The 27,267-nt window shown below is 43.5% G+C and overlaps 1 protein-coding gene across 3 annotated transcripts; it reads right to left on the reverse strand.

Annotated features, from left to right (window-relative positions):
* Positions 1–876: 876 nt before the first annotated feature.
* SHCBP1 (SHC binding and spindle associated 1) lies at positions 877–25,267 on the reverse strand. 3 transcript variants are annotated; one of them, XM_090062934.1, is made up of 13 exons: positions 25,112–25,267; positions 22,845–23,015; positions 22,057–22,172; positions 19,156–19,364; positions 18,016–18,108; positions 14,510–14,743; positions 14,242–14,410; positions 12,287–12,407; positions 9,017–9,148; positions 5,106–5,224; positions 4,291–4,377; positions 3,808–3,949; positions 877–2,475 (listed from the first exon to the last, which is right to left on the reverse strand). In XM_090062934.1, the coding sequence occupies exons 1-13, from the start codon at positions 25,203–25,205 to the stop codon at positions 2,153–2,155; spliced, it is 2,010 nt and encodes a 669-aa protein (XP_089919060.1). In that variant the 5' UTR covers positions 25,206–25,267; the 3' UTR covers positions 877–2,152. The 3 variants fall into 3 exon arrangements, with proteins under 3 accessions (XP_089919060.1, XP_089919061.1, XP_089919062.1); XM_090062935.1 differs by lacking the exon at positions 22,057–22,172 and having other exon boundaries at positions 22,963–23,015; XM_090062936.1 differs by lacking the exon at positions 22,057–22,172 and having other exon boundaries at positions 25,112–25,207.
* Between the last annotated feature and the right edge of the window lie 2,000 nt (positions 25,268–27,267).

Below are 27,267 nucleotides of genomic sequence, written 5' to 3' on the forward strand. Positions count from 1 at the left end.
GATATTTATATTGCACAAGATGTCATGGTCACAGGTTTGAAAAAAAAGAGGGGCAGAAAAAACCACGGGTAACTACAGGTTTGTCTCTGTTTTTTAAAATAAGAATCACAAATAAGCAAATCAGAACATACAGATATAACAGTACTATGTGCATAACATTTTATGAATTGTAAAATCCTTTTTGACATAAAGACTGGTTTAGAGCAGTGGTGCCCCAACCCACCTAATCCCATGGGCTTCCCATGAGTCCAGAAAATCTGGCAGCTGGTAAGAGGCAGCAGCTTTGGTTGCCGCAGCTCTAGAAGCTGAGGCAACCAAACACTGCTATTGTTCCCCTGCTACCAAGTTTCCAGACCCATGGTGTGCCCTGCAGAGCAGATCTCAGTCACCCCTGGTTTAAAGATAATACTGAGAATCCTATGGTTAAAATATTCAAGCCACATTTACAAAGCTTAGATCATGAAAAAACTGCTGTATTGTTGTTCATTAGCAGAAGTGCATGGTTCTGTGCTTAATTAAGATAATTGCAGTGGAAGTGAGATCTGCTCAGTATTCAATTCTCAGTATCAATCAATAGAGATAAATATTTAATTTGAGCATCTAAAGCAGCAAAGCCTGCAAAAAGTGGCTTATAAGATTTAGGAGCACCAATACGTTCTCTGCAGTTTCAACAGTCAAAATTGCAGAAAGTGAAACAGAATCCTGAGACAAATCCATAAGTGTCCATTTATCCTTGGCATCAACAATGAATTGTATCACACACAAAACGCATTGAGGGGCTTTTGATTCCCACCCCAATTTGAACAAGGCTGGGGTAAAAGGTACTATAGAATCAAGTTCACAGGAATTTATAAATGACATAGCTTATCAATAATGTAAGTCAACCAAAAATGTATTTATTTCAGAATTTTTTCTAGAGCACAGCATTGGAATATAACCTTCCCTTCACCACCAAGGTGTGTATTTTTCCACCTCCTGGAATATCCCAACCCTCACTGACTAGCAACCATTCTTACCCCACTCTCAAAAAGAAGTGCCAAAAAAATCTACGTATCTCAAAGGGCAAAGACCGCATAAAGAATGGGGATAAGGATCATTCTGATTAAGTAATATAAGCAGAAGGGCATTTTAACAATTATGGGACCAAATCTTCACTTGGAGGGCAATCAATGCAATTTCCCCCTCAAATAAGAACAATATAACCCAGGTCTGATCCTGTATCTATTCACCTTATGGAATATTAAGGAAACTTCAAGTCTTGCAAGATCAGACCTGATGTGCTTTGCCTTTGTTATACTGATAAGTATTTCTATGGTTTGGAGAGATTGTTTTCTATGATGTACCAAAAACTGGTCTATTGTCACCACATGGCATGTGTGAAAACCATCTCAAGACAACAAGAATATTGCAGAGAAAGATACAAGCATGTACTTTGCATTCTTCTCTTTTGGAACTCACTGCAATTCATTTAGAGCACACTATGGCTTAAGAAAAGCTCTACAGACACCATCAGCAGTAGGGAGTACAAAGTTGCTGTGAAAATTTACATCTAGCATGGAAAAATACCATCTTTCCAGATGTTTAATAGGTTTCCTAATCAACCTTGTAAACAGTCCATCACAAGTGTAGGTTTCCTACTAAATAAGTGTGCAAATAATTTCCTAATTGTAAAAAAAAGTTTTTATTTACAAGAATGAAGCACTGCCAGTGTTATATGGAAAAAAAAAAAATCAAATAAACTTGTGCGTAAGAAACATCATGGACAGAGCTACACACTCAGCTTTTGCACTGACTGTCCACTCTAATTTCTGGTGCCTAAATTTTTAAAAGCGCTTAACATTTAAAGTTAAATAAATATTATGGTAAAAATGGGGTACATTGCTAGTAAAAAGGAAGCTTTTCAATTTGCCCTCTCCACACTAGGCTTCCAGACTGGAGATATATTCATCCACTGCGTTGTCCAAGTTCGGACAACGTAGCCATTTCATGATGTGTAATATGAACATTGTTTAAAAAAATAAATACTCCTGAATTAATCACATTTGATAGACATCACGGAAGGCAGATGAGTCAGATTAAAACCTGTGAAAGCAAGAGTGAACATAATAGCTTGTGCAAATCAGATACTGCAATGGCATTCCAAGGGAGGGAGTCAGAAAAGGAATATGCCAAAACTTCCTTTCCCATTGTGTTTGAACTGATTGCCCACAATAGAAACAAACATTTCCTGAGACATTAAGTTGTCATCAGCCTCTGTGATTCCCAGTTCACTCAGCCTTTTCTTGTGCATCTGGCTTTTCTTTGCAGAGGTAGCACCAAGTTCATTCGCAATTTCATAATTGCTTTCGGTTTGTCCAGAAATCTCAGTTCTCTCATAAAGCTCCATTTCATTGGATGCACATTCGCACAGCTTTTCAGGTCCCAAGCCTCTGACATTGTCCACTTCACCATCTGACTGGGTATTTTGTATATTTTCTAAGTCAGAAAACAACGAGAAGGTTATTACCGACTATGCAGATGCCAGAAAGGAGCTGAACTACTTAGAATGTCAGATTTTTAATATTGTGGAATTTAGTTTTCTTCAATCTTCATGGAAATGTGTTTTATATTGCAGTATTACTATTATTTCAAGTATATCAGGTTAGCTGTATCAGCTTTCGTCTGCAAGGACCTAAATCTCCAATGCATAGACAAAAGTACAATAGAAACAAAGAACAGAACAAGTTAAAGAAGCCAGCTTGCAGCTGGGATGCTTTTGCTCAGACAGATGCTCCAAAATTGTTAAATATACAAAAGTAAGATTTTAAGGAAACTGCTTCTGGAAAAAGGAAAGTGACAGCGAATGTTACGTTAATGATCTGAAGGAAGCAAAATCCCCAACTTTCTAGGTGACAGGTTTAATGATGCGCCGTATACACCAAATACAGCCATATGAGGCTTGAGAAGAACATTTCTTGAATTTTGAAACTCTTATGTGACCAAGAGACTGCCATGCATTTTACAGAAAACAACCAAGTAGATTTTAAATATTTAATCATTATTAATGTATGAAATTATTACATTTTACTTTCTTCAGGGAACAATACTCACACCTTTACAAGTCTCAACCTGGCCACATGGTGGAACAGGAGAGCAGAGGATTAATTTCTGCCAAAAAGGACTGTGTGAGGAGCACAACCACTTTCTGTTTCCACACCTTATTTTGTCTGGGTGAGACCTGTGTGGTCCCTTCAGTTCAGCAGGACTTGTATGGCAAAGCACGTGAGTTGGGTAGATAGGAAAGAATTGACTGGAAAGCAAATAGAAGAGCAACTCTACAATTTTAGGACTGGTTCAAAATACACTGATCTGAGCACATTTTGAGGAGGGCAGAATTCAAATATGACAACCATAAGACCCATCTTAAATCCTCTTTTGTTGCATGGTGTTTTTTCTTAAAGTTACAGAGTAGTCAGGATCTCCTCAAAATCACCATGCTCGAAGTGCCCCAACTAAGACTGCACAAACATCAAGTGACAGTTTATAAAATGCTTTTATACCCATGGACAAAAGAATGAATTCCAAAGTTATTACACACCTGCAAATCTGCACATATTCCTGAAATGCTTCTCTGCAGTAATCTAGGACATTCCAGTAGTCTCATAATTATAATGGAACCTAGACTCATCCTAAGTATTTTCAGCCTTTTTAGAGAGTTTTTTTCTGGTGAACTGAGTAATATGAAGAATATACAGAAGCACACTAGATATAATCACCATATCAGACCTCTATTAAAAAATAAATAAAGTTCGCAAGAAAAAAAAATACCTTCTAATCTTTCTGCAGGATTGTCTTTCACATCAGAAGGAATTGTTGGTTTTACCAGAACAAATCCATACCCTTCATTGTTATGGATTACATTATTCACCATAGTTATCTTGGGTAAGTCATAATGGTCATCTAAGAAGTCCTACCAGAGAGACAAATGTAAAATCAAGTTATAGCTAGTGAATTCCAGGAATTTGAACTTGTCTTTGTTTATTTTACAAAGAGAGCACATCTAATACAGAAAAACTAAATCTTTGTGTAATTCAGGGACATAGTTAACAGCATTTCCTTTCCTAAAGTTGTTGAATAAAGGGGACATTTTACTACAACAGACTAAATTCCAAATCCACTGACTCCACTATCATTCCTTGTCTTGCAAACAGTATTAAAAATTTAAAAGCAGTAACTTCACAAGATGCCTAAACAACAATTATTGGTATGAATCTTACAGAGATATTTGAACATGATCTACCTGGAACTCACCTTTATAAGGATTCCTTCCCTGCAGTGGTGTATGCCATTGCCTATCAAGGTACATGTGCTACCTGGATATATCTCAACACCAGCACCCTGTACAGTGAAGTAAAGAGTTAATTCCTGAAAAGTTTCCATTTCAGACTTTTTCCCAGTGTATCCTAGTGTGCATCCCCTTTCCAATCTAGCAGTTAGACAACACAGGAATCTGCTACTACCTCCAGCTACACTTAGCGAACTAGCTCGAGAAGCAGAGGCCCACAGACACTGCTACTGTCATACTCTAAGAAAGCCTGCTGAAGAGTAATTGAGCAATACATGCATAAGTTTCTATTTGCTATTTAGCAACCCAACCCCAGTGCCAATTCACTTGCCACATTATAACAAGCGCTAGATTTCTGACCATCTCTTTGTAAGAATCAACAGGCAAGTTGATCAAAACAGGAATTCAACTGGAGTGAAGCTTAATGAGGAAGAAAAATATTTGGGGACAGAAAAAACAAGGTTCATTTTAAAGACGACTATATCCACATGGATCAGCTCCAAAAAAGCATCAAAGGTTATTTCGTTCATAGACGGACATTTTTTAGCTTTTCTTTTTCACAGTGTTCCATGCAACAGGTACATACTTCATGAGATTAAAGAATGTTGTGACCAATTTCTGAAAACCAAGACAATTAAGCCAAATGTATTAGAGGTTTTTTTAAAGGATTAAGGAAGTTGCAATCAAGAAAGAGGACATTTCCCTATTCAGCAGCAGAAGGCTTCATTTTATTTTCGGATACAAGCTACAGCTGCATGAAGATTGAAGAATTAATTCATACCTTGGCACCATACAGATCAGAATTCTTCATTAACAGCTCAGCTGATGTTCGCACTGTAACACCTGTAGTCTCACACTGTAATACAGTGTTCTCCAGGGTAGTTTTCCCATGGTGGACACCTACACTCAAAACATTCATTGTTAACATTAGAAGTCATTTTAAAAAAATGTGTAAAAAGAAAGAGAAATTTTTGTCCATCAATCCCAACTCAACTGATTGCAGTAAGGTTTCAGTGAATCCCAGAAGGCAGACCCAGTAGCATTCAGCTTTTTTTTTAAATCCATTTCTGGGTACCAGACCAAGATAAGTTAACACACAGACAGTCTCTATTACTATTCCAAGAACTCTGGGTGTACTGCAGCTATGTTGCCACACATCAGCACATTAATCCAAGGCCCAAACCAGAGAGGATCGAGGCAGTGTACAAGTGAACCTCCCAAGACCAGTATTAAACTGAATATTCTTTTATGGCTAGCTGTTTCAATTGGGGAAAGGTGCTTAACTAGAGTGAAGTGTTAGGGTCAGGATACCAGTGCTATGCAGATTTTCATTCATGTGTCCAACCTTGCAGCCCCATTTAAGTCTGATCCACCTCATGACTTCTATGTTGCAACACATGGACACCAGCTCCACACCACATAGCAGCAGAAAGGAGAGGGAAGGTGAGCTTTAATGTTAATACAGCACACGACACTGATATTAGTAGTCTGACTCAGATATTATTGAAATGGGGGACACAAACTTTGTGAAGGTTTACGTAAGTCAGTGAAATATGGAATGTTTGTATCAAGGTGCTAAACATTTTACCATGACATTCCAAAAATAAATTTCTATTTGGCAAAGTACTAATTAGCACCTTGTGACAGCTATGCCTCCCCGGGACCGTCTATTCGTGGCCCCGCAACACCGATCAAGGGCCAACCGCCCACCTTCTTGCCTGCCATGCCTTGTTGTTATTTGTTTGATTGAATGATCTTAATCAAATGGGAGGCTGCCTATTTTTTGTCTCGGTGCCTTAGGCACTATCTGCAGCTCCTTTCCTCCCCTTATACCACAGCCCAAGCCTCGCAGATGTATCTGGTGTTGTTCAAGTCTGTCCTACTCCCTGTGCCACGTGGACGTTCTCTGGCTTCCCTCAGCCTGCATCCTCACCGGCACCCTCCAGCCTGTCCAGCACTGCCCGTTTCGGGACTTCTCACCCATGCCAACTCCGGACTCCTCACTGCCCCCTTCAGTCGGGGCTTCTTGCTGCTGCCTTCAGTCGGGGCTCCTCACTACCCCCCCCTTTGGCTCTGGGGCTCCTCACTGCCCCCTAACTCCTTTGGCTCTGGGGCTCCTCACTGCCCCCTAACTCCTTTGGGGGCAGTGAGGAGCCCCAGAGCCAAAGGAGTTTGGGGGCAGTGAGGAGCCCCAGAGCCAAACTCCAGGGCTGGGGCCCACACACCCCAAACAATGCTGCAGCCTCTCCAGCACCAGAAACCTCCACGCTACTGTGGAGTCCCTATGAGGCCTCCAACCCCTAATAGCCTCACCCAGTCCTCCGGTGAAACAGTAAACACAAAACACCTGAGCTAAAAGCTAGACCGTTCTGGTCAAAAAATACGAATCTCTTCCTACCAGAGAGAGAGAGCGCATCAACCCTCAGCGGGAACTGGGGGATGTTCCGACCGTCAGAGTTCTCCCCTTTGTTCTGGCTGAGTTCCTCCTCCCTCGGCCACCGGAGGGGAACTGCCCTCCTGGCCTTCTGCCTGGGCTTAAGAAGGGCTAAGCTCTGCCCCTTCCTGTCTCTAGGTTTCCCTGGTTGCTAGGGCAACCAGCACCTGCACAGTCTTGGTGACTGGCAGCTGTGCTTCCCCCATCCCGCTACTAGGGGGTCTCTCTCCTGAGCCAGTTCCGCTCTCAGTCGCAGGGCACCTGAGAGCTCTGCGACACACCTTCTCCAAAAGACAGAAGGCCATAGTCAACAGACTTACCAACAAGTGCCACGAGGATTAATTTTTCCTTAGAGGATCCAAAAAGCTGTCTGTACCATGAACAGATTTAGAGATCTAAAGGAGATAATGGCATTTAGCTTGGCCTAATTTTCTTTACAACTGGAGTTCCTTAAATGAAGAGCTGAGATTGAGACAAATAATATTGCCCTGAGCCTAGGAAAAGCAACCATATCTTGAGGCATGTAAAACACGCAGGTTTTCATTTGCCTACTGGACAAAGACAATGGGGGAGGCATGACATCAAACACAGAAGCATCAACTTGCCCAACAGAGGACAACAAGCTGAAGAAGAACAATAGAACCAGGCTGACAGCTAGAACAGTACAAATGGACCTCACTGACTGTCATATAAATAATGCTGTAGGGAAGACAATTAGAGAACTGTTCTGAGGAGCAACCCTATGGATGAGCTTCAGTTTGAGAGTTTGTCTGTCAGAAAACAGAGGGTGCCTGGTAGGCCTGCACAAATAGGGAAGTATTCGGTTCGGATTCAGCCAATTCAGAGGACAGCGATTCGATTCAGAGATTCAGATCACTGTCCTGAAATCGATTCGTCCGAAATGGCTTCAGAAGATTTGGCACTGATTCAGGGAGATTTTGTGATTTGGCCATAGACCATAATGGGGAAATCACTGAAATACCTATAACTTGGTCATTTTTTGGCAGATTTGAATGAAAACATCAGGGACGGTAGCCCCTTCTGAGGGCATGAAGCCTGCTAGGTTTCAAGGAGATAGGTGCAGGGGTTTCTGAGAAACCGCACCTCATGTTGATGACAAGCAAACTCTCGACATGTGTGATTGTGTGTGTTAAGGCACAGCAGGATGAAACCAGCAGGGATGGTAGCCTGTAACAGGGGCCCTTCCCAGTGCTCAGGCAGAAGCAGCTCACAAAAGGGACAGAAAAGCTGCAGACAGAGGCTTGTGTGCTGTTTCTATATCCCTCCCTCAGAGCACTGTGATTGGAGGGGGACTCAGGGAAAGATCACAGTCACTGGCCAGCTACAGATGCCAGTCTCCCCTCCCCCCCTGCTCCTCCTCCCTCTTCTCAGTTTCTGGTCCCCTGAAACACTGCCTTCCAAATCCCCGAATTTTTTCCTAATTGATTTGGAAGGTTTTTTGTTTTCCCGATTCAATCCAAATCGAGCTGAATCTTCTCCGAATTGAACTGGTGACCAAAGCTTTCCACACCCCCAGTGTCTGGTCTATGGGAAAAGGAGAAGCTGGTTCAGATATAGTAAGTTATTTCCAAGGCAGTTCTTTGCCAGGGATGTATCATTCTCCAAACAGGACCAAAAACATTCAACAACTCAGGGCATTTATACACATACTTTTTTTTGATGCTACAAGCTGAAAATCTAGTGTGCAAGAGCAGACTCAATTAATCAAGTCTGCAGAGCACGTGAGTTGACGCGCCCAGCGCCGCATCACGTGCACTTGTATACATGGTGAAATGCATGTCAGAGCGCAGAAAATGGCAACGGTGCACTTTTGAACTAAAACACCGTTGATGAGTTTTAGTTCAAAAGCACACTGCTACCATTTTCTCAGCACTGATGTGCATTTTGCTGTTTATATGAATGCATGAGCTGCAGCGCTTGAACCTGCAGTGCATGCATGTGTACAAATACCCTCAGAAAGGTACACTTAGCAGATAAAACAGTTTTATCTGCTAACTTAAGAATGAAGATAAGAGTCATTGGCAGGCAGGACAATGGCTAGAAGTGACACTAATGTCCAGATTATTCATAACTGGGGGAAAAATGAAGGTATAATATTTATACCAATAGGGGACATTTAATATTAATTTCTGGGAAACCAGTAGGCTCAAATGTTTGATCCTAATTAAATTAACAAAGGTATAATTCCATCAGTTGTCAAAGCAGAAAAAAATAGACAAAAGGATTTCCATACTTACTTAAGACTCCCTCCACTGCATCATGCTGAACAAACTTCAAATTAGAGATTCTTACATTGGCCCCTGAACATTCAACAAAGCTGTCTCCTTTCCCTTGCTTTTCTATGACAATATCATCTGGCAGACCGTAACCTTAAAAGAAAAGGTTAGATTTGGATAATAGTCCTGTGCAAACATGCTACTGTAGTTCACAGCTGAACTCAAGAGCTCAATACCTACCACAACTGTGAAACTGGAGTTAGAGGCCTACCACCTGAGTTCTATCATCCTAAATTCCCCCTCCCCTCAATCACTTAGGCCACCCACAATCCTCCTTTTTGATATCAACTTGCTCTAAGATGACATAATGGATACCCTTAAAACAGTGGTTTTTAACCTGTGGTCAGCAGACACCTGGAGGTCCACAGACTACGTCTAAGAGCGCCACGAAAGATGTTTATGATCAGAAGTATGTGAATACCCATACTTACAATTCAAAGAGGTTTGCACCCTTATTCAAAATTTCCAAAGGGGTGCACATCACCCATTGAAAAGTTTTAGGAGCCCACAAATGAAAAAGAAATTTGAAAACCACAGCCCTACAGCATACAGAGAAGGCTGAGGCTCCAAATGTCTGCTTCATCCAAATGTAACTCCGCTTGAAGTAGAGGGAATGAGTTTCAATGACTGCACTACTGACTTCTGTATTTAAATAAAACTTGGGTCAAAACCTGAACATCACTGGACAAACGGGGTTCCAGCTGAATTAATGTTAAAAATAATTTTCTGAAGCATATGGCACCACTGATTTACTAAGCCATCCAGAGCTGTCAGCGTTCAAATACTTACAGAAAAAATTATGAGTATGTAAAGCATGTATTGCTTGTCATAGGCAAGAATTAAGATATGGAAAGTGATAATGTGGCTACTATTAAAACTGCTCCAATCCTATCACTTCCCAAAAAGCAACTGTACAGAAGCTCCAGTTAAGTGTCAGAGTGCGACACTGGTTGTACTGAGTAGTATATACCTTGATGTACAGAAAAAAATTAAAAGCAGTATTTGGAAAACTTAGCAGCTAGTTTTGAAGAGCCAAATACAAAATAAAATTAGGTTTCAACAGAGACAGTAAGAGATTCAGAAATTGCCCTTCCCCTCATGTAAGGGTGCTTCTGGGAAGAATAGTGGCAGTAGGTTCAAAGTGCACAACTTCGGACAGCAAACGAGTTATTTTCCCAGCTGAACTACTCAACACTTGAGAAACATAAAGGTGAATTACTATCCAAAGGTAAGAGCTTTGGGATTATCACTAGTTGTAGTCAACCTGCTTTACACTCATCCCCAAAACAGTATCCCTAAGAATAGGGTTAGGGAGAAGAAAGCAGCTAAAACTATTCCACTTGCTCTATGAGGCTTATATAGAGGGCCTCGGGGAGTGAAGACTACTCCGTGGAACCTAAAGCAAGCATGTTAGTTTCTAGCGCTAAAACGGAAGATCCCAGATAAAGTTGTGGCCAGTTAACAAAATGTTCTCATTGAGAGTTAAGTAGTAAAAAATTCAAATGTGGACATTTTAAGTTCTGAAAATGTCACTAAGCTGGTACTAATAGCTGCCAATCCAGCTGCTATCTCTACCATGTTCCATTACTCATTTTTCCCCATATAGGACTTAAGACATTGGCACTGTACAGAAAGGTTATCATGAATCTGGGGGGAAAATATGTATTCAGACAGCTCAAATGCACCTATACACATGGAGTCAACTAAGTGAATTTTTTGTCGCTATAATAATCTTTGTCCTTTTTATGGGTGAGCTACATTAGTTTTGTATAGGAACTAAGTCTATGGGAACTATATGTAAATTGCTACAGTAATGTCTAAAATGTCAAGGTTACTGTTTTCAAATCTGCTCTTAACTTCCACATGCTCAGGGAGAGCAGGGTCTGGCAGTAAGGGGAGCGAGGAAGGGGAAGGGGCTGCCAGGGGAAAAAGTTGTGGGGAAGCAGAGAGCAAAGGGCTACCTGACCCCCCACTCCAGATTTATTTTTCCTACTGTAGCAGTGGGAGAGGGACAAATTCAAGGTAAACCTCCAATAATCAGATTCAATACCTGGAAAAGTATAACAAATCTATAAATGTTTCATATATAGAACCTAATTATTGGGGGAATAGTCTTAACCAGAGTCATCTTCTGTTCAAGTAAATACGTATATACACACAGATCATGTTCAGTATCAAACTCCTATAAGCAAAGTTCTTAGCTTGTCTCTTACTCTGTTAGGTATACCCATTGCAAGTGCCGTACTAATTGCAGACTCTCAGAATGAGCCTCTTACAGACTGAGGCCGTATTTTTCAGATGAGAAAAGTAAAGTAAAAAAAAAAAATAGCTTGGCACAGGGTACACAAGGAGTTGGGGGGCAAAGCCAAGAATAGAATTCACGTACTTCTACGTTGCGGTCTAGTACTTAATCCACAAGGCTCCATTACCACTAACTGGCAAAAGCCATATCATAAAGATATGAAATATTTACTAGCATGCTAACAAAGGCTAATAACATAACACTGTCAACGAGCAATGTTATACCACATGAAAAGGAGTACATTTTACAGTGCTCGCTCTCAATGGGGAGGAAGAAAAATGGGCTTCCTTAATGGTTCACAAAAATTTGACTAGAGTGCGACAAGTCTTCTTAATCAGCCAGTCGGTGAACTTGTCCTCCATGCGCACATGCACGTGTACACACACACAAAAACACACACACACACACCCTGAGGGATCTTTAACTTTTAGCTTTCAGTAACTGAGGATTGTTTACCTTCAGCTTTTATAGCCGCTGCACTGCAATTTAAGCAAAGAAGCTACCCTTGTACTTGGAAAACTAAATCCAGGCTTCATTGTATGCTCCTGCCAGTTTGTTGCCAGACAAATAATTAGAAAGTGATTGAATAAGTTCATCTAAACACATGGCACGAAAAAAATCCTAAAAACTTGGAATAGATTTCTTCTTCTGAAGTATCATCCAGGCTAATTTGCAGCTGTAGCTATTATACTCTCATCCTTCCTGGGCACTGGTAACAGCTGAAACCAGTCCAGACATTTGAAAGTTGCAACGTTCCAGGTCCTGGAAGCCGGACCTCTCAGGAATGGCAAAGCAGGCAAAAAGGCTGGCACGCTCTAGCCAACCCACTCCCTGCAGTTCGCGAGTCCTTTGAGCAGTTCACTTGACTTCAGTAATACCTACCAAGGCATATTAGTTTCAGGCTCTTCCTCACTAAAAGAACCTCCTACCTTCCAGTTCAACGGAGTCAGCAATGCAGAACATGCCATCTACAATGTAATGACCAGGGCAGATTATGACCGTGTCCCCTTCATAGCAAGCATTCACAGCTGTCAACAGATCACTGTGGAACTAGAAAGAGACAAACAACACAATCGGCTTCTGAAAAAGCAGCAACACTGGCTTGAGTTTATAACATCCGTATTTCCTTTTAGTTTAAATGCTGCTGGGTACTCTAGCCACTGCCTAGAGGAAACCCATTCAATGGCACCTACAGGATACAGTCACTCCTTTGTGTTCATACAGGGCTTTGCATTGAAGCATAACAACGAGCTTCATGAACAGCAAGTTAGCCTCAAAACAGCCCTGCAGGTTTGTACCAACCCCTTTTGCAGATAGGAAGGAAGTAAAGAATATCAGACTTGGAAAAAGTCTACAGGCATGCAGGCAAGCCTGTTTGTCTGTATCTTGAGCAACTTGCCTGAAGTAGAAAGAGCATATATGGCAGAGAAGAAACTAGACACACAGATGCCCTCTCACTCCTGGACCTGGTGCCTCCAAAACAGGATTCAGAGGGTGCATCCCCAAGAACTCCCAGGAGTTCCCAGGGACAACAAGCATTTCCCCAGGGACAATAAGCATCAGCATATACTTGTGCCACTTCTAGTTGTTGCCAGGCTGTCCCTGCACACACACTCCAATGTGCGACAATTGCCCTAGGTGGGGTAGGGGAGGCTGAGGTCAGCACTTGGGATGGTCCCAGCAGCCTTACCTGGGATCCTAGGGCCCTCCTGAGGCTGCAGCAGCAGCAATTCGGGCACACAGAGCCTGGCCAGCAACTGGAGCATGGCTCTGGCCAGACAGGCTCCAGTTTCAGGAGGCATACTCTGCTGCCACACGCACCACCCCGATTCTTTTTGGCGCATTTTTTTTTGACGTTTTCCAGTGTCAAAAAAAAGAAAAAAAGAAAAAAAAATTCACAGCGCTGCCAATTAGCAGCATTGCAAATGCCTGTATGTTTGGCACATGTGCTTTGCAGACCCGCAGGCAGGTTTGCAGAACCACAAACTGCATGTGCATGCTCGTGGGGACATGCCCAGACAGTGCCATAGCAGTGCAGGACCCACCCTGCCACCTGCCATGTGTTCAAAGCCACCAGTATGGGCAGGCTAGCATCTGCTGTGACAGTGGGATTCTACTCTGATGAATGGCAGAAAAGGATTAGTACAGGTCAACTTCATCTCAGCAATTTCTAGATTGATCACACAATTGTGTGAATGTGTGTTAAGATAGTTTTCCAAGTATCAGCCCAGAAAACCCACTAACAATCTGACAATCAATCAAGGTTTTTTCCCCTTTATCACCAGTAAGTTATATTCCTAAAGTCATATTTAGACACACTAACATCTGAGCACCCAAATAGCTGTTGTGATTCACCCAGCTATAACTCATGATGTGTGACTAAAGCAAGTAAGCAATTCCATTTACACACAGAACACAATCCAGACCACTAATGAAGCAAAGCAGCAAATCACAACTGCTAGTGAATTAAGAGACGGACAACTGAAATGCGAACAGAACAGAACCAGATCAAGTAAAAAGTAATGCTTTTAAATAAAATGTGCCCAGGTACCTTGAAACTCAATGTAAAGTAGCATGCCTTCCTCAGTTTTATTTACAATGTTACAGGGTAACAATGCAGGGCAGTTTCCCATTCCTTTCTCAGAGAGAAAACAGCTTGTAAAAGAGAATTTAGCAAACAAATGATAATCAAATACATTCATTGCACCTTCCGACCTTACTGTTGCCTGCTTATAGTATAGTGGTAGCTATTGTTCACGGCCAAGATTAAGTCCCCTCAACGGAAGTCCTTATATATACAGAAGTAAATATCGCAGTTGAATAGGTTAATTGATAAAGACAGAGAACATGCTTCAAAGATAAAGGGGACCCCCTGCTATTTTACCTGTATTTCTAGTTCTTCATCAGGGGGCTCAGGATAAAGCTTGTCCCTGAGCAGGGAGTGCAGCAGACTTGACATCATGGTAGAGGACACAACATGAGTGATCTTGGCACCTGTTGGACGTATGCCCTTGGCTTGGAGGCCAGTGTGCTTTTCATAACCAAACATGTACCTGAAAAAACAATAAAGCCATCAAGTCTTTCCTGAGACGGGAGGGGGAGAAAAGCAAGCTACACACACACACACACACACACACACACACACACAGTACCTCAGCAGAGGATTCTCAATGAGTTTTAGCTTTTGCTTCAGATGTTCCACCTCATTGTACAGTTTTAGCCCTTCCACCATGGAGACATTTTCTGCCTCTGAGTCAGAATCGCTGCTAGATATACTATTCCTCAGGTTTAGGAACTTCTTGTAGAGCTCCTCACACTGAGACAACAGGTTGTGATAATCAGCAACAAGCCCAGAAGGGACACGATGTTCAAGGATGTCATAATATCTGCAGTTCAAAGGACAGGAGAGTTAATGTTTCTCTGATTTCCACAGCACGATCACTGGAAATATTTTTATTGACATAGATGGGCTTTGGGTCAGGACTCGAGTCAGAGATTCTAAGCTGCCTGCGCTGATGATAGTGATTGTTGAGAAGATCACTAAATCACATGACGAAAAATATTTTGCTTTCAAAAGCTCACCTGACTTTATCCCAGCCATGCAGCTGGTCTGATAATATAATATAATGTACTATAATATAATGTAATATAATAATATCTTTGTCTCTGCTATAACACATGTATCACATTTTTAAATATTTGTTGCCCCCCCTCTTCCCTCCACATTGTTAAAAACTAGGAACAAGAGAAATAAGCAACAAAGGAGAGAAGGCAACATGTTTAGTCAAGATGAGAATGCACCTGTAAGATCACAAGAACTATCAGCAGGCTTTAGGGACATGTGTATTCCCTATTACTACGATGAATTCCTTTTGTTTGAAATGGACTAGATTGGGACCCACAGAAAAAACAAGAAGTTGGCTGCAGCAGCAGAAACAAGAACATGCTATGTTTTTTGTCAAACAGTTAACGCAAAACGTTGACCAACAAAGGTCAAACACACACTGGGGTAAATGAGAAAGACAACACATAGGCCTGAGTGACAGGACGTTATGTACTATGACCCAAAAGAATGGAAGAGATTATAAACCAGGAAACATCTCTCACTTCTAAAGTTGCTCCCTTAAAGCCAGACAAAGTGACACCTGCCAGCTAGAACACAGTGTGATGGGAAGTCTTGAGTGATCACCTCTCTCACGTTTACTCCAGAGAACAACCAGAGTAGACACCTCTGTCTTTGTACACTTGAAGGAGAGAGGTAAGTGAACATCTCTCTATACTGAGTCACTCAGGAAGTCTCAGGGAAGCACCCACACAATTCCTTGGGTTGACTTGCATTCATTCGAGTCACTGAAGGACACTCTCAGAAATTAGACACAAGAGTAGGAGTGAGCAATGTCTGCTTGGTTTGATTAGACTGTTCAGAAAACAAAAACAAACCACAGCTAAAAAACAAATGTGTGACAATTTCTTAGATATAGAAACAAGTGAAATTTTCATCAGATTTGATTAAGAGCCAAAGAGAATTAATGTTTTTAATAAAATATATAAAGACAAAATACCAGAAAGAAACCATTAAAACTACGTAAATTGGCCCTAAAATATATACTATCAATTTTAGAGCTAGCCAATCTGAAGATGCATAGAACTAAATGATTTTATCAAGCTTTGCCAAAATACATAACTTTTCTTGTCTTAAAAGACCAGAACAGACATTTAGAACAAGTGGGATTAAAGCTAAAACTTTAAGCGTAAGAATTTTCTCTTTTGACTAATCTGTGCTCACTGGAGACCTTCTGAATCAATGTGAAGCATCACATGTCTAAATACATAAGGGGATTAACTATTAACTTCTCCACTGACACATTAAGGCTGATATCAAAGCAGAAGAGCATATAAACATCAGCATGGCTTGGAGTACAGGCTTTGCTACAAGCATGGTGGCGGGAATGAGGGAAATATTTATTTTTCATTGCAAAACAAAACTGAAGCGCATTACAGTTCCCTCCTGAATTCTCTTTAACGTTGTTTCTACTCCCATCTGAGACCATTAGCTACCTTTAAAAAAAGGTCCGTTTGCATGCAATTACATTTTAATTTCATCTGTGCAAAGTCCCTCCAAGCCAAAAATTAACAGCACTTTCCCTTCTGCTTCCCCATCTGCTGGTAACATAGAAAAGGCAAAAATATACGAAAAATGTGTGTCATTTCCACATGTAACGTTTCCCTTTTGTTTGCATAAGCACAGCATGACCTGGCTATAATGTGACACCAAACAGGCATCATGCAACCCATTTGAAAGGGAGGCAGTGCAACTTCATGGAAAGAACACTGGCCTGGGAGACTTGGCTCTGGCACTGACCTCCTGGGAACCCTTAAGCCAATCACTCTCCCTATGCCTCAGTTTCCTAGATGTAAAGTGTGGATAACTATACTGCTCTATATACACACCAAGTTTTGCTTATTACTATCGGGGGGAAACACAGCACTTTGGCATCATGCTGAGAAACTGAATTTGCATGCAACATGCATTCCTAAAATTAAACTCTAAATTATAATATGCAGAAGAAAGACTAGGAGGAGACCTTGCTTGAAAAGCAATGAATGATGCATCCTCAGACCTTGGGGGAAAGCCACTTTTCAATGATTCATTTGGATACATTTTAAGACGCACTTCAGTGATTTTGCACCCTCAAAAATATAACCAGATTGTGCCCTTGCATACTGCTTAAGTTCCATATGGCTGCATGGTATTAAAAACCCACCTTCAGAAAACCTAATGTAAAGTAATCCCCCCAGGGAAAGAAATACACATTCCTCCTCCAGCATCACCCGTTCTTCAAGTTTTCCTCTAGATTCTGCACCATTTGGGTTCTTATTCTATGCCCAGAGGTATCTGAGCGCAACACACCAGTCTTAATTAGGATCACATATTTCAGAGTTAAAAGTCAAACAAAGCTTACATCTAAAACAGGCTATGCCTGGATCTGGAGCACCATCTAATGGCAGGTTAAAGGCATGAAAAAAGACTAAGAAATTAGGCAATGTAGTTGTGCAACGTCTCTGGATTTCTATTCCTAAAGCCAGTACCATAACTAGGGCATGACAAGCAAGTTGGCAGCCCTGGACACCGACTTAGAGGGGGTGCCGGTGTGGTCCCTTCCTCGCAGAAGTCTCTGTCACAGCAGATGCAGCTCAGCCATAAGAGCCAGGCAGGTGCAAACCAATGCCTCAAGGGCAGTTGGAATGATGCTCCCCTACACACTTTCCCCTGAGAAGCTTTTCTACTGGAGACACAGCCCTGCCCCAGGGATGGGGGGAACAAAGAGGGCACCAGGGAGCCCACACTCCCCACTGCTGCCTGAACCTCAGTAGCCACAGCCCAAGTCCATGATGCCACAGCAGTAGCACCTGCCACTCAAGTGAGGACAACCCCAGCAGATAGGACTCCTCTCCCCCACCCTCCAGTGGTTAACGTAACCCCCTTCCCCCCACCACAGCAGGCTCTCTCTACACCTCTGAAGCAAAAGATTTCAGATTCTGTTTCTGAAGCCAAAACAGGCTTGCTTTGATTTGATCACCATTTTGTCTGAATTTCATTATCGCTTCTTCCCCTTCTTCTGCTTTTACGTAAAAAGTTAAACCAAGTCACACTTACAGTCTCAATCGAGGTTCAACACATCTGACAAAATAATCAAAATCGTCATCATCTTCCTCATCCCAACTCCTCCAGATGTACTGGTAGAAAAACCTTTTGAAAGAAAGCAAAGGGGAGTGTATACAGGATACACTCTTAAATCCACATTCACAACTGGCTTCCACTGACTTTCAATGAAACCTATGCTAAATAACCAAGCCATTTTGAAATGGGACTCGCGCTTGTAAGTTATGGAGGCGTTTTTAAAAATGTGTCCCCATGTCTCTCCATTTCAGGTCCCTCCACTGACTTCCTCTCACATTGTACAAAAAGGTTAAATCACTCTCACCTTTCAAGTACACCTCCCTTAGGGCTTCAAGGTTAGACACCTACTAGCCAGGAACTAGAAAAGCAGGATCTAAAGGAGAGCATCTAGATAAGAACCCCAGCAAGCTCTTCACCTGACAGCTGTCTTAAATGGCATATGCTTCTTGCTGGGTGTGGTCCGTATTACGTCCTCAGGTCCAGCCCTATCAGGTAGCATCTGGGGCTTTTTTCAAGCTCTTTCTAGTGCATGAAGAGATACAAGGCAGAGGTTAAGAGGAAAGGTGGAAAATAAGTAGTGTGGGAACAGAAAAAAGTATGGAAAAAATAATGAGCATAGGGGAGGAGACTGAGCTCACAATGTGGGAAAGGAAGTGTGAGGCGAAGGAAGAGAGGAAGGAGCAAAGACGCTGGAAAGAATGGAGGGAAGGAAACACCATGGTGAATAGTGGGAAGAAAGAAGGACTGCCATAAAGCCAAGAGGACGAAACGGTCCAGTAAAAGCGAGGAACAGAACTGGCTCTAACTTTAGTGGAAAGTTGGAAGTGAGCTACAATGAAATCTAGCATGCGTGCAAGAGATGGGGAAATGCAAGCATCTTCTGTTTGGACAACCCATTTAGCTCTAGGGCTAGCAAGCACTAGATTTCCTTCTGAAGCTTTAGTCACAAAACTAGGCAATATAATGCCAGACACTAACAGCACATGTAAGTTTATACACATACATGAGGCCTGTATATAGTAGGCTTCACATCTGTCTTACAGTAAAACTGCTATACACTCTCTCTCCTCCCCTTAAAATAAAAGTAACAGCAGTTTAGGGGACACACACTCCTACCTAACATGCTCGATGGCCAGTGCTGTCTGATCAAACTCCCCCGATTCGTCATACACCATCCACAGCTCCAGCAGCGGTACCCGATGTTCTTTCAGCTTCAAGAGCTCCTGCATACACTCCAGGGTAAAGGTGCTAGTGGAGGATTCACACAAGAAAGGCTCCCCAAGTCGCACCACCGCCTTCAGAGCCGAGTACTCCACATCTTCCACCTGATGTAAGAAACAGCTTTGAGGGGCACTTTAGCTACAAAAGCTCATGCAATTAAAGAGGCTAAAGAACATGCACAGTGTTGGCTCTGGATATAGGACCCAGAGGCCTTGTTCGGGGGTGGGGGGGCAGGGGGCAGGCTCAGATAGACCATGACCTTTCTGTTCAATAATAGGCAAATGTATTGATACACAGTGATAACAGAAAAGAAACAATACAAACAATCAAGCAGTTCTATATATCTACCAAATCCTAGAGCTGTCATCAGAGTCAAAGTACATCTGGCCAGGATGCAGTCTTCACTCTGAGGCTCTCTCTCTCTTAGGTATTTCAGCATCCTACAGGTGGTATGCCGAATGCCCACACCCCAGTCCAGCGGGTGGATAAGATGGGCTGGTGGTGTGCCCTCTGTCCATGGTGTCCACAGGGACCCTTTCCAGGGGATGGGGACCCCTCTCGGGTAGGAGGACGAGCAGGCATGGGGAAGCAGAGGAGGATCTGGGCAGAGGACGGGGAGGAGGGGCCCTTTGTTACTCTCAGGTGTGCTTTTGTATTCTCCTTCCCTTCTGATGACTCTTGATGACTTCATCTGTGGCTATCACTGGTTGGTCTCTGTGTAGCTGTCATATATCCACGTAAGCTCATCACATGCACACATACTAATCTGGTCTTTCCAGGCCTTCTCCTAATTTGGTCTCTTCCCCAAAAACCAGGACTCAGGCCCCCTACTCTGGGGCCTTGTTAGCTGGTGCCACCCCTATCTCATGTTATGGAACAGTATGGTACATGCCCCCAGTTTCGCAGGCTGTGTATATCTGTTGGCCTTGTTAGGTTAGACAATCTGGCTGCTTCGAAGGCTGTGTGAAACTGTACATGTGAGACCCGAGCTTTTTAGAAATCATTTAACCTCTGCTGCCCATCCTAAACCATTCTAATGCATATACATACACCTATAAGCCAATTCCTAAAAACAAACTTTTAAATACCATTTCTAAGCCAACACACAGTACAACAAACCTTACTGCATAAAGTAATTAGCAGCTCTGTAAGCATGAGTGTTTCCAAACACCGCATAGGTGTTTTGAAAGGTCAGGATTTGAAGTGACAACCCCAGACAAAGCTGCACCCTTAGCCCCTGAAAACCTGGCAGCTCCCAGGAGTTGGCACCCCATCTTTCAAAGCACCCTCCAGAGATTTTCAGCGTCTCACACAATAAGTCAATGGCAAGCCAGAAATAAAAACCCAGAAGCTCCTGCATACTAACCCCATGATTAGTCCCACTTACGGGACAGCTTTGCAAGGTGGGAAAAGTAGTTCTAAAGCACCTTTACTTTCTCTCTTTGTTTAGTAGAGTCAAATAATTTAAATGAAGATCTCTGCTGCTGGGAACACACACAAACCTTTTGTCTCAGTCTACACAAACCCAGCAATCTTCTCACATGTTTCTACTTATTTAGAAGATACAGAGTACATGCAAGTGCCTGAAGCTGGAGGGGTGCAGGGCTTCCTTTTCTGAGGGTGTGCTCCAGGGACAAGGCAGACCTCAGGAAGCCCAGCAAAACTGGGCACCCCTCACAAAGACAGCAGCCTGGATGTGCATGTGTGCAGTTGTGAGAAGTTAAACAGAGGTGAAAAGAAGGGGTTATAAAGGCAAAGAACTGTATGAATACATTTTTCCACCACTCACTCTGCATTCCTCAGTGGTTCAAACATCCAGAAGGCCCCAACTGACAAGTGAAAAGCTGATAATTTCACCCCAAAGCAGACAGATGCAGTCTATGGCACCTTACCTTCTGGGGTACGACAAAGGACAATGGAATTATCCAGGAGAAAAAAAAAAAATCTACTTGCATCTTTGCTTTTGTTGGTTGAACAGCTGTTGCTCAGCTAATGAACAGAGCAAGGTGACGGGTGTGTCTGATGTACAAACTGCTTAAGGAAAGGCTCAGCCAGTAGAATACAAGGGCTACACCAACTACCATGCCATGCGTTACCTGAATACTAGTCATATATGCAACCTAAGAGTACCTCTTTTGCTGCCCAGCCATATGAACAGTTATTTACTATGTTTTAGCAATCCATGTAGGGTCTATTGTACCCTACATGGTACAGGGTTGGCCAACCTGTAGTACATATGCCACAAGTAGCGCAGGCAGCATGTGTGTGACACATGGCAAATCAGGGTGGGAGCAGGGAGAACAGGGGCTGAAATGACAAGGATTAAAAAGCCGAGCACCATTGGGGCAGGGAAAAGGGATTGGAATGGCAGGGCTTAGCTTGTGGTATGCCGGTCTAAAAGGTTGGTCCCGCACCGTATTAGACAAAGAACACACTCACACACTCCTGGTCTCAGAGAATTTACAAAATACTCAATATGCATTCAGACTTAAAGAGCTAACAATTAGCTGCATCGCATATGAATGGCTGGCTTGTGCCTCTACACACCAGAGGTCGGCGTTCTGCTGTCTCACATCCAGGGCACCCTGGTGCTCAAGCCACTGCAAGCAGTTAAATAGTTCATTTCTCTCTGAAAGACACCCCTAGCACTCCATTCCCCAGTGACAATGAGACGTGACAAATATGTTGCTTTCTATCAGCTCAAACTTCAGTTAAAAATAAGTGATTTGCCAGTTAGCAGTGAGGTAAAGCCATGTTAATGGAAGACAAATGCCTGAAAAACTGAATTACGTTTACCTCAACCAGCACCTCAAACACATTAGTGCGCCAGATTGCTTGCCATCCAGATGGTTCAAGGACCTTCTCCAAGTACTCAGCTGTGAATTCTTTTACCTCAGAGGCCTTGCAGTCAGCTACAAGGAAGTTAGCAACACTTAAATTGCGTATTTATCCACAAAAAGGACAAGTAAATAATGAAACTCAGCATAAGTTTTAATGCTCCTCTATGGATGTCCAAAGCTGCCTTCAACTTCATTCTGCTAATGCTAATTCATGTTCTCTGTCTGGAGACGTGAGAGCTGATTGCTTTTTGTTTCTCTGAAGGACTGAAGACCTGAAAAGGATACTGTCTCATACCTCAACTGAGAAGAGCAGAGCACCCATTCTTTCACAACACAGCCTCCATCCTTCAAGTAGGCTGGTTGTGTTAAATGAGTGCTGAAAAAACTATACTGTTTTAACTAGTCTTATTAAAATGATCTTATTTTCAACTGTTCAGGTTTCACTCTCTTTTAACATAAGATCATTAGTTTTCTAGTTCTCCAGCCCAAAATCTTAATTATGGCATAGTATTTTTCATGGGAGGCCGTTAAAAGCCTAGGACCCGTTTACAGCTCAACTTGCTCATCAACTGATCTTTCCTTCACCTCTGATACTAAACCAGATCCTCTCAACTCGGCATGCTCTGGAGAACTAAGTTATTAAAAAGAAGGCTATATATCTATGGATATGAACTGAATCACCCGGAAAAGTTAGTTACTGCAGAGACTGTGACAAGGAATCTCAATAGCAACAATGTCACTCACCCAAGATGTAATCTTGATACGCTTTAAATCTCTCATAAAACAAAAGGCGATTTGTTTCGAAGGTGTCTGGGAAAAGCACATTCCCATTTGGCACAAACCTTCCTAAAACGGTGCCTACTTTGTCATGACTCCCATAATCGCTGCAGCTGTCATCCTCTTCCTGGCAGGAGCCTAAAGGGAAAAAGGCACAGTTCACTTAAGTACAATTCATTCTTTCATGCCTGTTTCAAGGAGCCAGTGCAGAATCCATCGCATGCCTCCCAATACCACACTCCCTTCTGCAGCAACATGTACACCGCCCAAAAAAAGCTATTCCCCAAGCGCTGCACGCAGACACTAACAGCATGTTTTTAAATTAAGTTCACAAGCAGTACAGAACAAAGCAAAAATATGTATAGCTCTAAAAGCCTCTGTCAACACCACACATACTTTATATTAAAAATATTAGAAACAGTGAGTCGGCAATTCCAGGATTTTGCTGAAGGCAGCTAGGGGCTTGCATGCCATTACACTTAACATGAGGGGCAGAGTACTCAAAGAAGTCACCCTCCCTCTTCCCCCAAAAATGTTCCTTAGGCACTGACAATGAGGTAGGTGAAGACTGACAAAAAGATTTCCCTAAAGCCTCTTCCCTTCAATAGCCCAGCTATGAAGCTGCAAGGCTGACTTGTGTTCAAAACCAACAGTTTTGCCTACTTTCCACTGCTCTATGCCATTTCAGCAGCAATGCCCGATCCCAGATGCTACAAGAGGTCTGTGGGATGGTAGCAGGTGGCCTACCTGAACCATGGTCAAGATAAGACTACACTAAGCATGTGGGAGAAAGAGAGGGGCAGTGACTGGGTGCTGGACTTGGAGCCGGGAGAGATGGGTTGCAGTCCCAAATTGGCTGCTGACCTTCCACATCACCTGGTGTAAGTCACTATCTTCGTGTCTCTCCCCCTACACACTTTGTCTGTCTTGCCATTTAGATTATGTTTTATCTTGGGTTTTTACAATGCCTGGTATAACAAAACTGATCTCATCTAGATGCTAATGTGATACCAACAGGCTCTTAGACTACAAGCAAACCAGCTGCCTCCACACACCCAAACGCAGTGAGATATTCTGTGCAGACCAAACAGATCCTCGTGAATTCCTGTAGCACAGATAAGTCTATAACAGAGGCGAAATCTTTTCAAGCCTTGTTTCATAAAAGGAAGAGGAAACACAAGCTCTTACCCCATCCTTTGCAGGCAGCTACCACATGAATCATTTTGGTTCCCTCCCCAGCTAGCAAAGCTGAGTCAGTCTACCTACTTTTTGAGTAGCATACTCCATTTCTACGCCTTTGGTTTTACAGTGTTTAAACAGCAAGGCATGAAATTAACTTCGTTAACAAAAAATACTAAGCTTTGCTAAATCCCGGCAGCACCGGCCTACCGCAGAACTGGCCCATGCAGTAGAACGCAGGACTTTACTAGCCACAGAGCACCCAGGTCTGACTCACCTCTCGAAAAGCAAGAGGGGCTTTTGAAACTTCCTTAAATAAATAAATAAGAGAGAAACAAACAAAACCTCCTTCCTCCCTCTGGCAGCAGACATTTTCCTCCCAAGACAGTAAACAGCAGAGCTTTGTAAGTGCCAAGCCAAGTTTCAGGAGCAGGTCAGACACTGGGCAGGGATGCCCTGAGCAAGCTTGCAGGAGCAAGCGACCTCCCGAGGTCCGGTCTGTAGGACCTAACTCACCACGAGCAATTCTGAGCAACCTTATGAGCCAGTTCCAAGCTGTCAAACCCGTCTGAACGGAAACCAGGCTGACTTCCTTGTGAAGGGCTTAATGCAGCCGCACTCGCTCTGAAGACACGGGCATGATCAGCTGGGTTGACAAGCAGCATTGCTAGGGTACAGGGCTGTAGCCGCGTTGGTCTCGGGCCAGAGGCAGACAAAGTTCTTCGGGTAAGTCTGATCTCTGTTATTAGGCCAACTCAAATAGCCGGACACTTTGACTAGGGCCTGCTACCAAGGCTTTGTCGCGGCGTATCTAAGGCAGAGGCGTCAGACACGCGGCCCGAGGGCCAGCTCTGGCCCTTGAGGCTGCACGACCCCACCTGTGGGTCTCGGGCGGAGCCCGTCTGGATCAGTGGCAGCGCCCGCGGCTCAGGGGCTGCCCCAGGGACCCAGGGCCGGGCCCGCGGGATGCTGGGCCGCGCCCCCTGGCCCTCCTCCCTGCGGGAGCCCGCTGGAAGGCAAAGGCCTGCTGGGCGCCGGGCCGGGCGGGGCCGTACCTCGCTGCACGGCCTCCGGCTGCTCCCCGGGCTCGGCGCTGCCGCTCGCCGCCGCCTCCTGCGCCAGGCCCTGCCCGCGCTCGGCCTCCGCCATGGCCCAGGCCGCTCCCGCCGCGCAGAAGCTCGGGGATTTCAAACTTTCGCGGCCGACAATCCTCCCCTGACGTCAGCGCCACGGAGCATTCTGATTGGTCGCGGGCCCTGAGGCAGCCAATCGGCAGAGGGCAGGGAACGCCGCGGAACCTTGAGACGAGGAGAGGAGTTGTCAGCTGGGAAACGCGGCCCCCCCGCCGCCCTCCGTGTGCACGCGTGTACCCATACACGTACACGTTTGTGTATATCTAGAAAGAGATGTTTAATATGTGTGCGCGCGTGACCAAATATTACTATTATTACTTTATATGTTACGTGAAATGTGTGTATTGCTGTAACATAATATGATTTATGATATTTTATATGAATGAAGTGTATGTTGTTTTATTATATATAAAGACAATAACGCCTGGTGGTGCGTATATGTACGCGACCCAATTTTATTATTTTAAAAATGGATATAATTTGGTCATGAGCAACTAATTTATTTGACTTTCACAGCAGGTAATTTCCATGCGGGATTTAGGAAGGCTGACACCATCTCCTGCATACCTAATACCAGTACTGGCCTTCAACCGAAAAAGGGAATGGTATTTTTTTTTTCCTCCTTTTTCCCTACATTCAGCCCCCAGAGACAACCCAAGCAGGGTGTGGGGCCCCATCCCTGGTGGTGGATTTGGCAGCGAAGGGCGGGGCAGGGTGCCAAGCGGCCAGACACACCGGATTCAGCGGCACAGCTGGAACATGAAGCTGACGACAGCATGGAGTTGCCGTGGCCGCTCCGCCTGGCTCCATGGGGTCCCCCAAAGCGCAGGACCCAGGGTGGTCACCCCAATTCGCCCCCCCCGGGATGGCCCTGTCACTCCCTAAGAAAGGTCACATTCTTCCTGGGGAAATAATGGCTGAGGAACATTGCTTTAGTTCAGGTGACATAACTTCAGCCCAAGTTTTTTTGTTTTCTCTTCCCCTGATGGGTGTGTATAAATCACCTGTTTTCCTATCACAGGAGTTTTCAACTGATTTTAACAAGCATACCCCTTCTCTCTCAAGGTTCCAGCTCAGGTACCCCTTTATATTTGTTCTCATTCTTTAGCAGGGGGAAGGAACCGAGGCCCCCCACGGTGAGGGAGGGAGTGGGGCTGGGGCTGCACAGCCAGGGCAAAGTGTGAGACAGAGCCACAAACAGCTTGTTCAGGGGGTCCGGGGGCAGGGGGGTGGCTCCTGCCGTTGCACACACCCCTCACAACATACTTACCAGCTGGACTCGGATGCTGTCCTGGATGCATGATGCGCTGCAGCTGTGCACGCACATGGGGCATTTATCAGCAACATTGGGTCTGAGTACCCCCTAGGACCTTTTTAAGTACCCCTAGGGGTATATGTACCCCCAGTTGACAACCACTGTCCTATCGTATAGAATTTATTTTCAGTATTTATTCAAATATTACAATGCACAACAATCAGATTTCAATATTTAGGTTGCTGGATGCATGCCTGTCTACGAAGGGATTAAGCAATTTGCTTGAAAAGTTCTGTGTCTTATTAACATGCTGCCATTCCAATTACAGAACAACCCTTGCATTTTTGATATATCTAACTGAGTAGTAGTCATCCCTTGAGTGTGGTTCCAGAAAGCAGCTAAAGATGGCAAAGTACTCAACCAGGAGATTTTAAAATTAATTTAATCTGTCATAAGTGACTTGTCACAGCCAACTCAACTAGTCAGATCAGTTCATATAGGACAAACGCAGGACAGCTAACCAGAATGGGAAATGTTCCTTTTTTAATACAAGTAGATTGGAATTCAATAACTCATGCTAATAGGGGAGTCAATCCAGCACAGCTGCAGAATTGATAAGAAGACACTCATCTTTACTGTATTAAATGCAAAAAAAGGGTGCTACCTACACTTCTAGGTCTAATCAGTGACCTTACTGCATTCACCAACATGTTAAGCGCATGTGTTTTTCCTTGTGGATCTCATACTATCAAAATGTGCTACTTGCTGGCATATGCAGCACTGAATGCCACAAAAATAATGAGAAAAGGGGGGAATTGTGTCA

This window comes from Crocodylus siamensis, chromosome 9 (assembly GCF_052110815.1).
Source record: "Crocodylus siamensis isolate JL-2025a chromosome 9, ASM5211081v1, whole genome shotgun sequence".
In the NCBI taxonomy this organism is placed as follows: Eukaryota; Metazoa; Chordata; order Crocodylia; family Crocodylidae; genus Crocodylus; species Crocodylus siamensis.

What these genes read in the sequence shown, in the direction of transcription:
- SHCBP1 (XM_090062934.1), bottom strand. Translation starts at nt 25,205, where the DNA reads ATGGCGGAGGCCGAGCGCGGGCAGGGCCTGGCGCAGGAGGCGGCGGCG. An exon ending in GCCGGAGGCCGTGCAGCGAG is followed by an intron (nt 23,016 to 25,111) that starts GTACGGCCCCGC and finishes TTTTCCCTTTAG; the next exon opens with GCTCCTGCCAGGAAGAGGAT. An exon ending in GTATCAAGATTACATCTTGG is followed by an intron (nt 22,173 to 22,844) that starts GTGAGTGACATT and finishes ACTTCCTTGTAG; the next exon opens with CTGACTGCAAGGCCTCTGAG.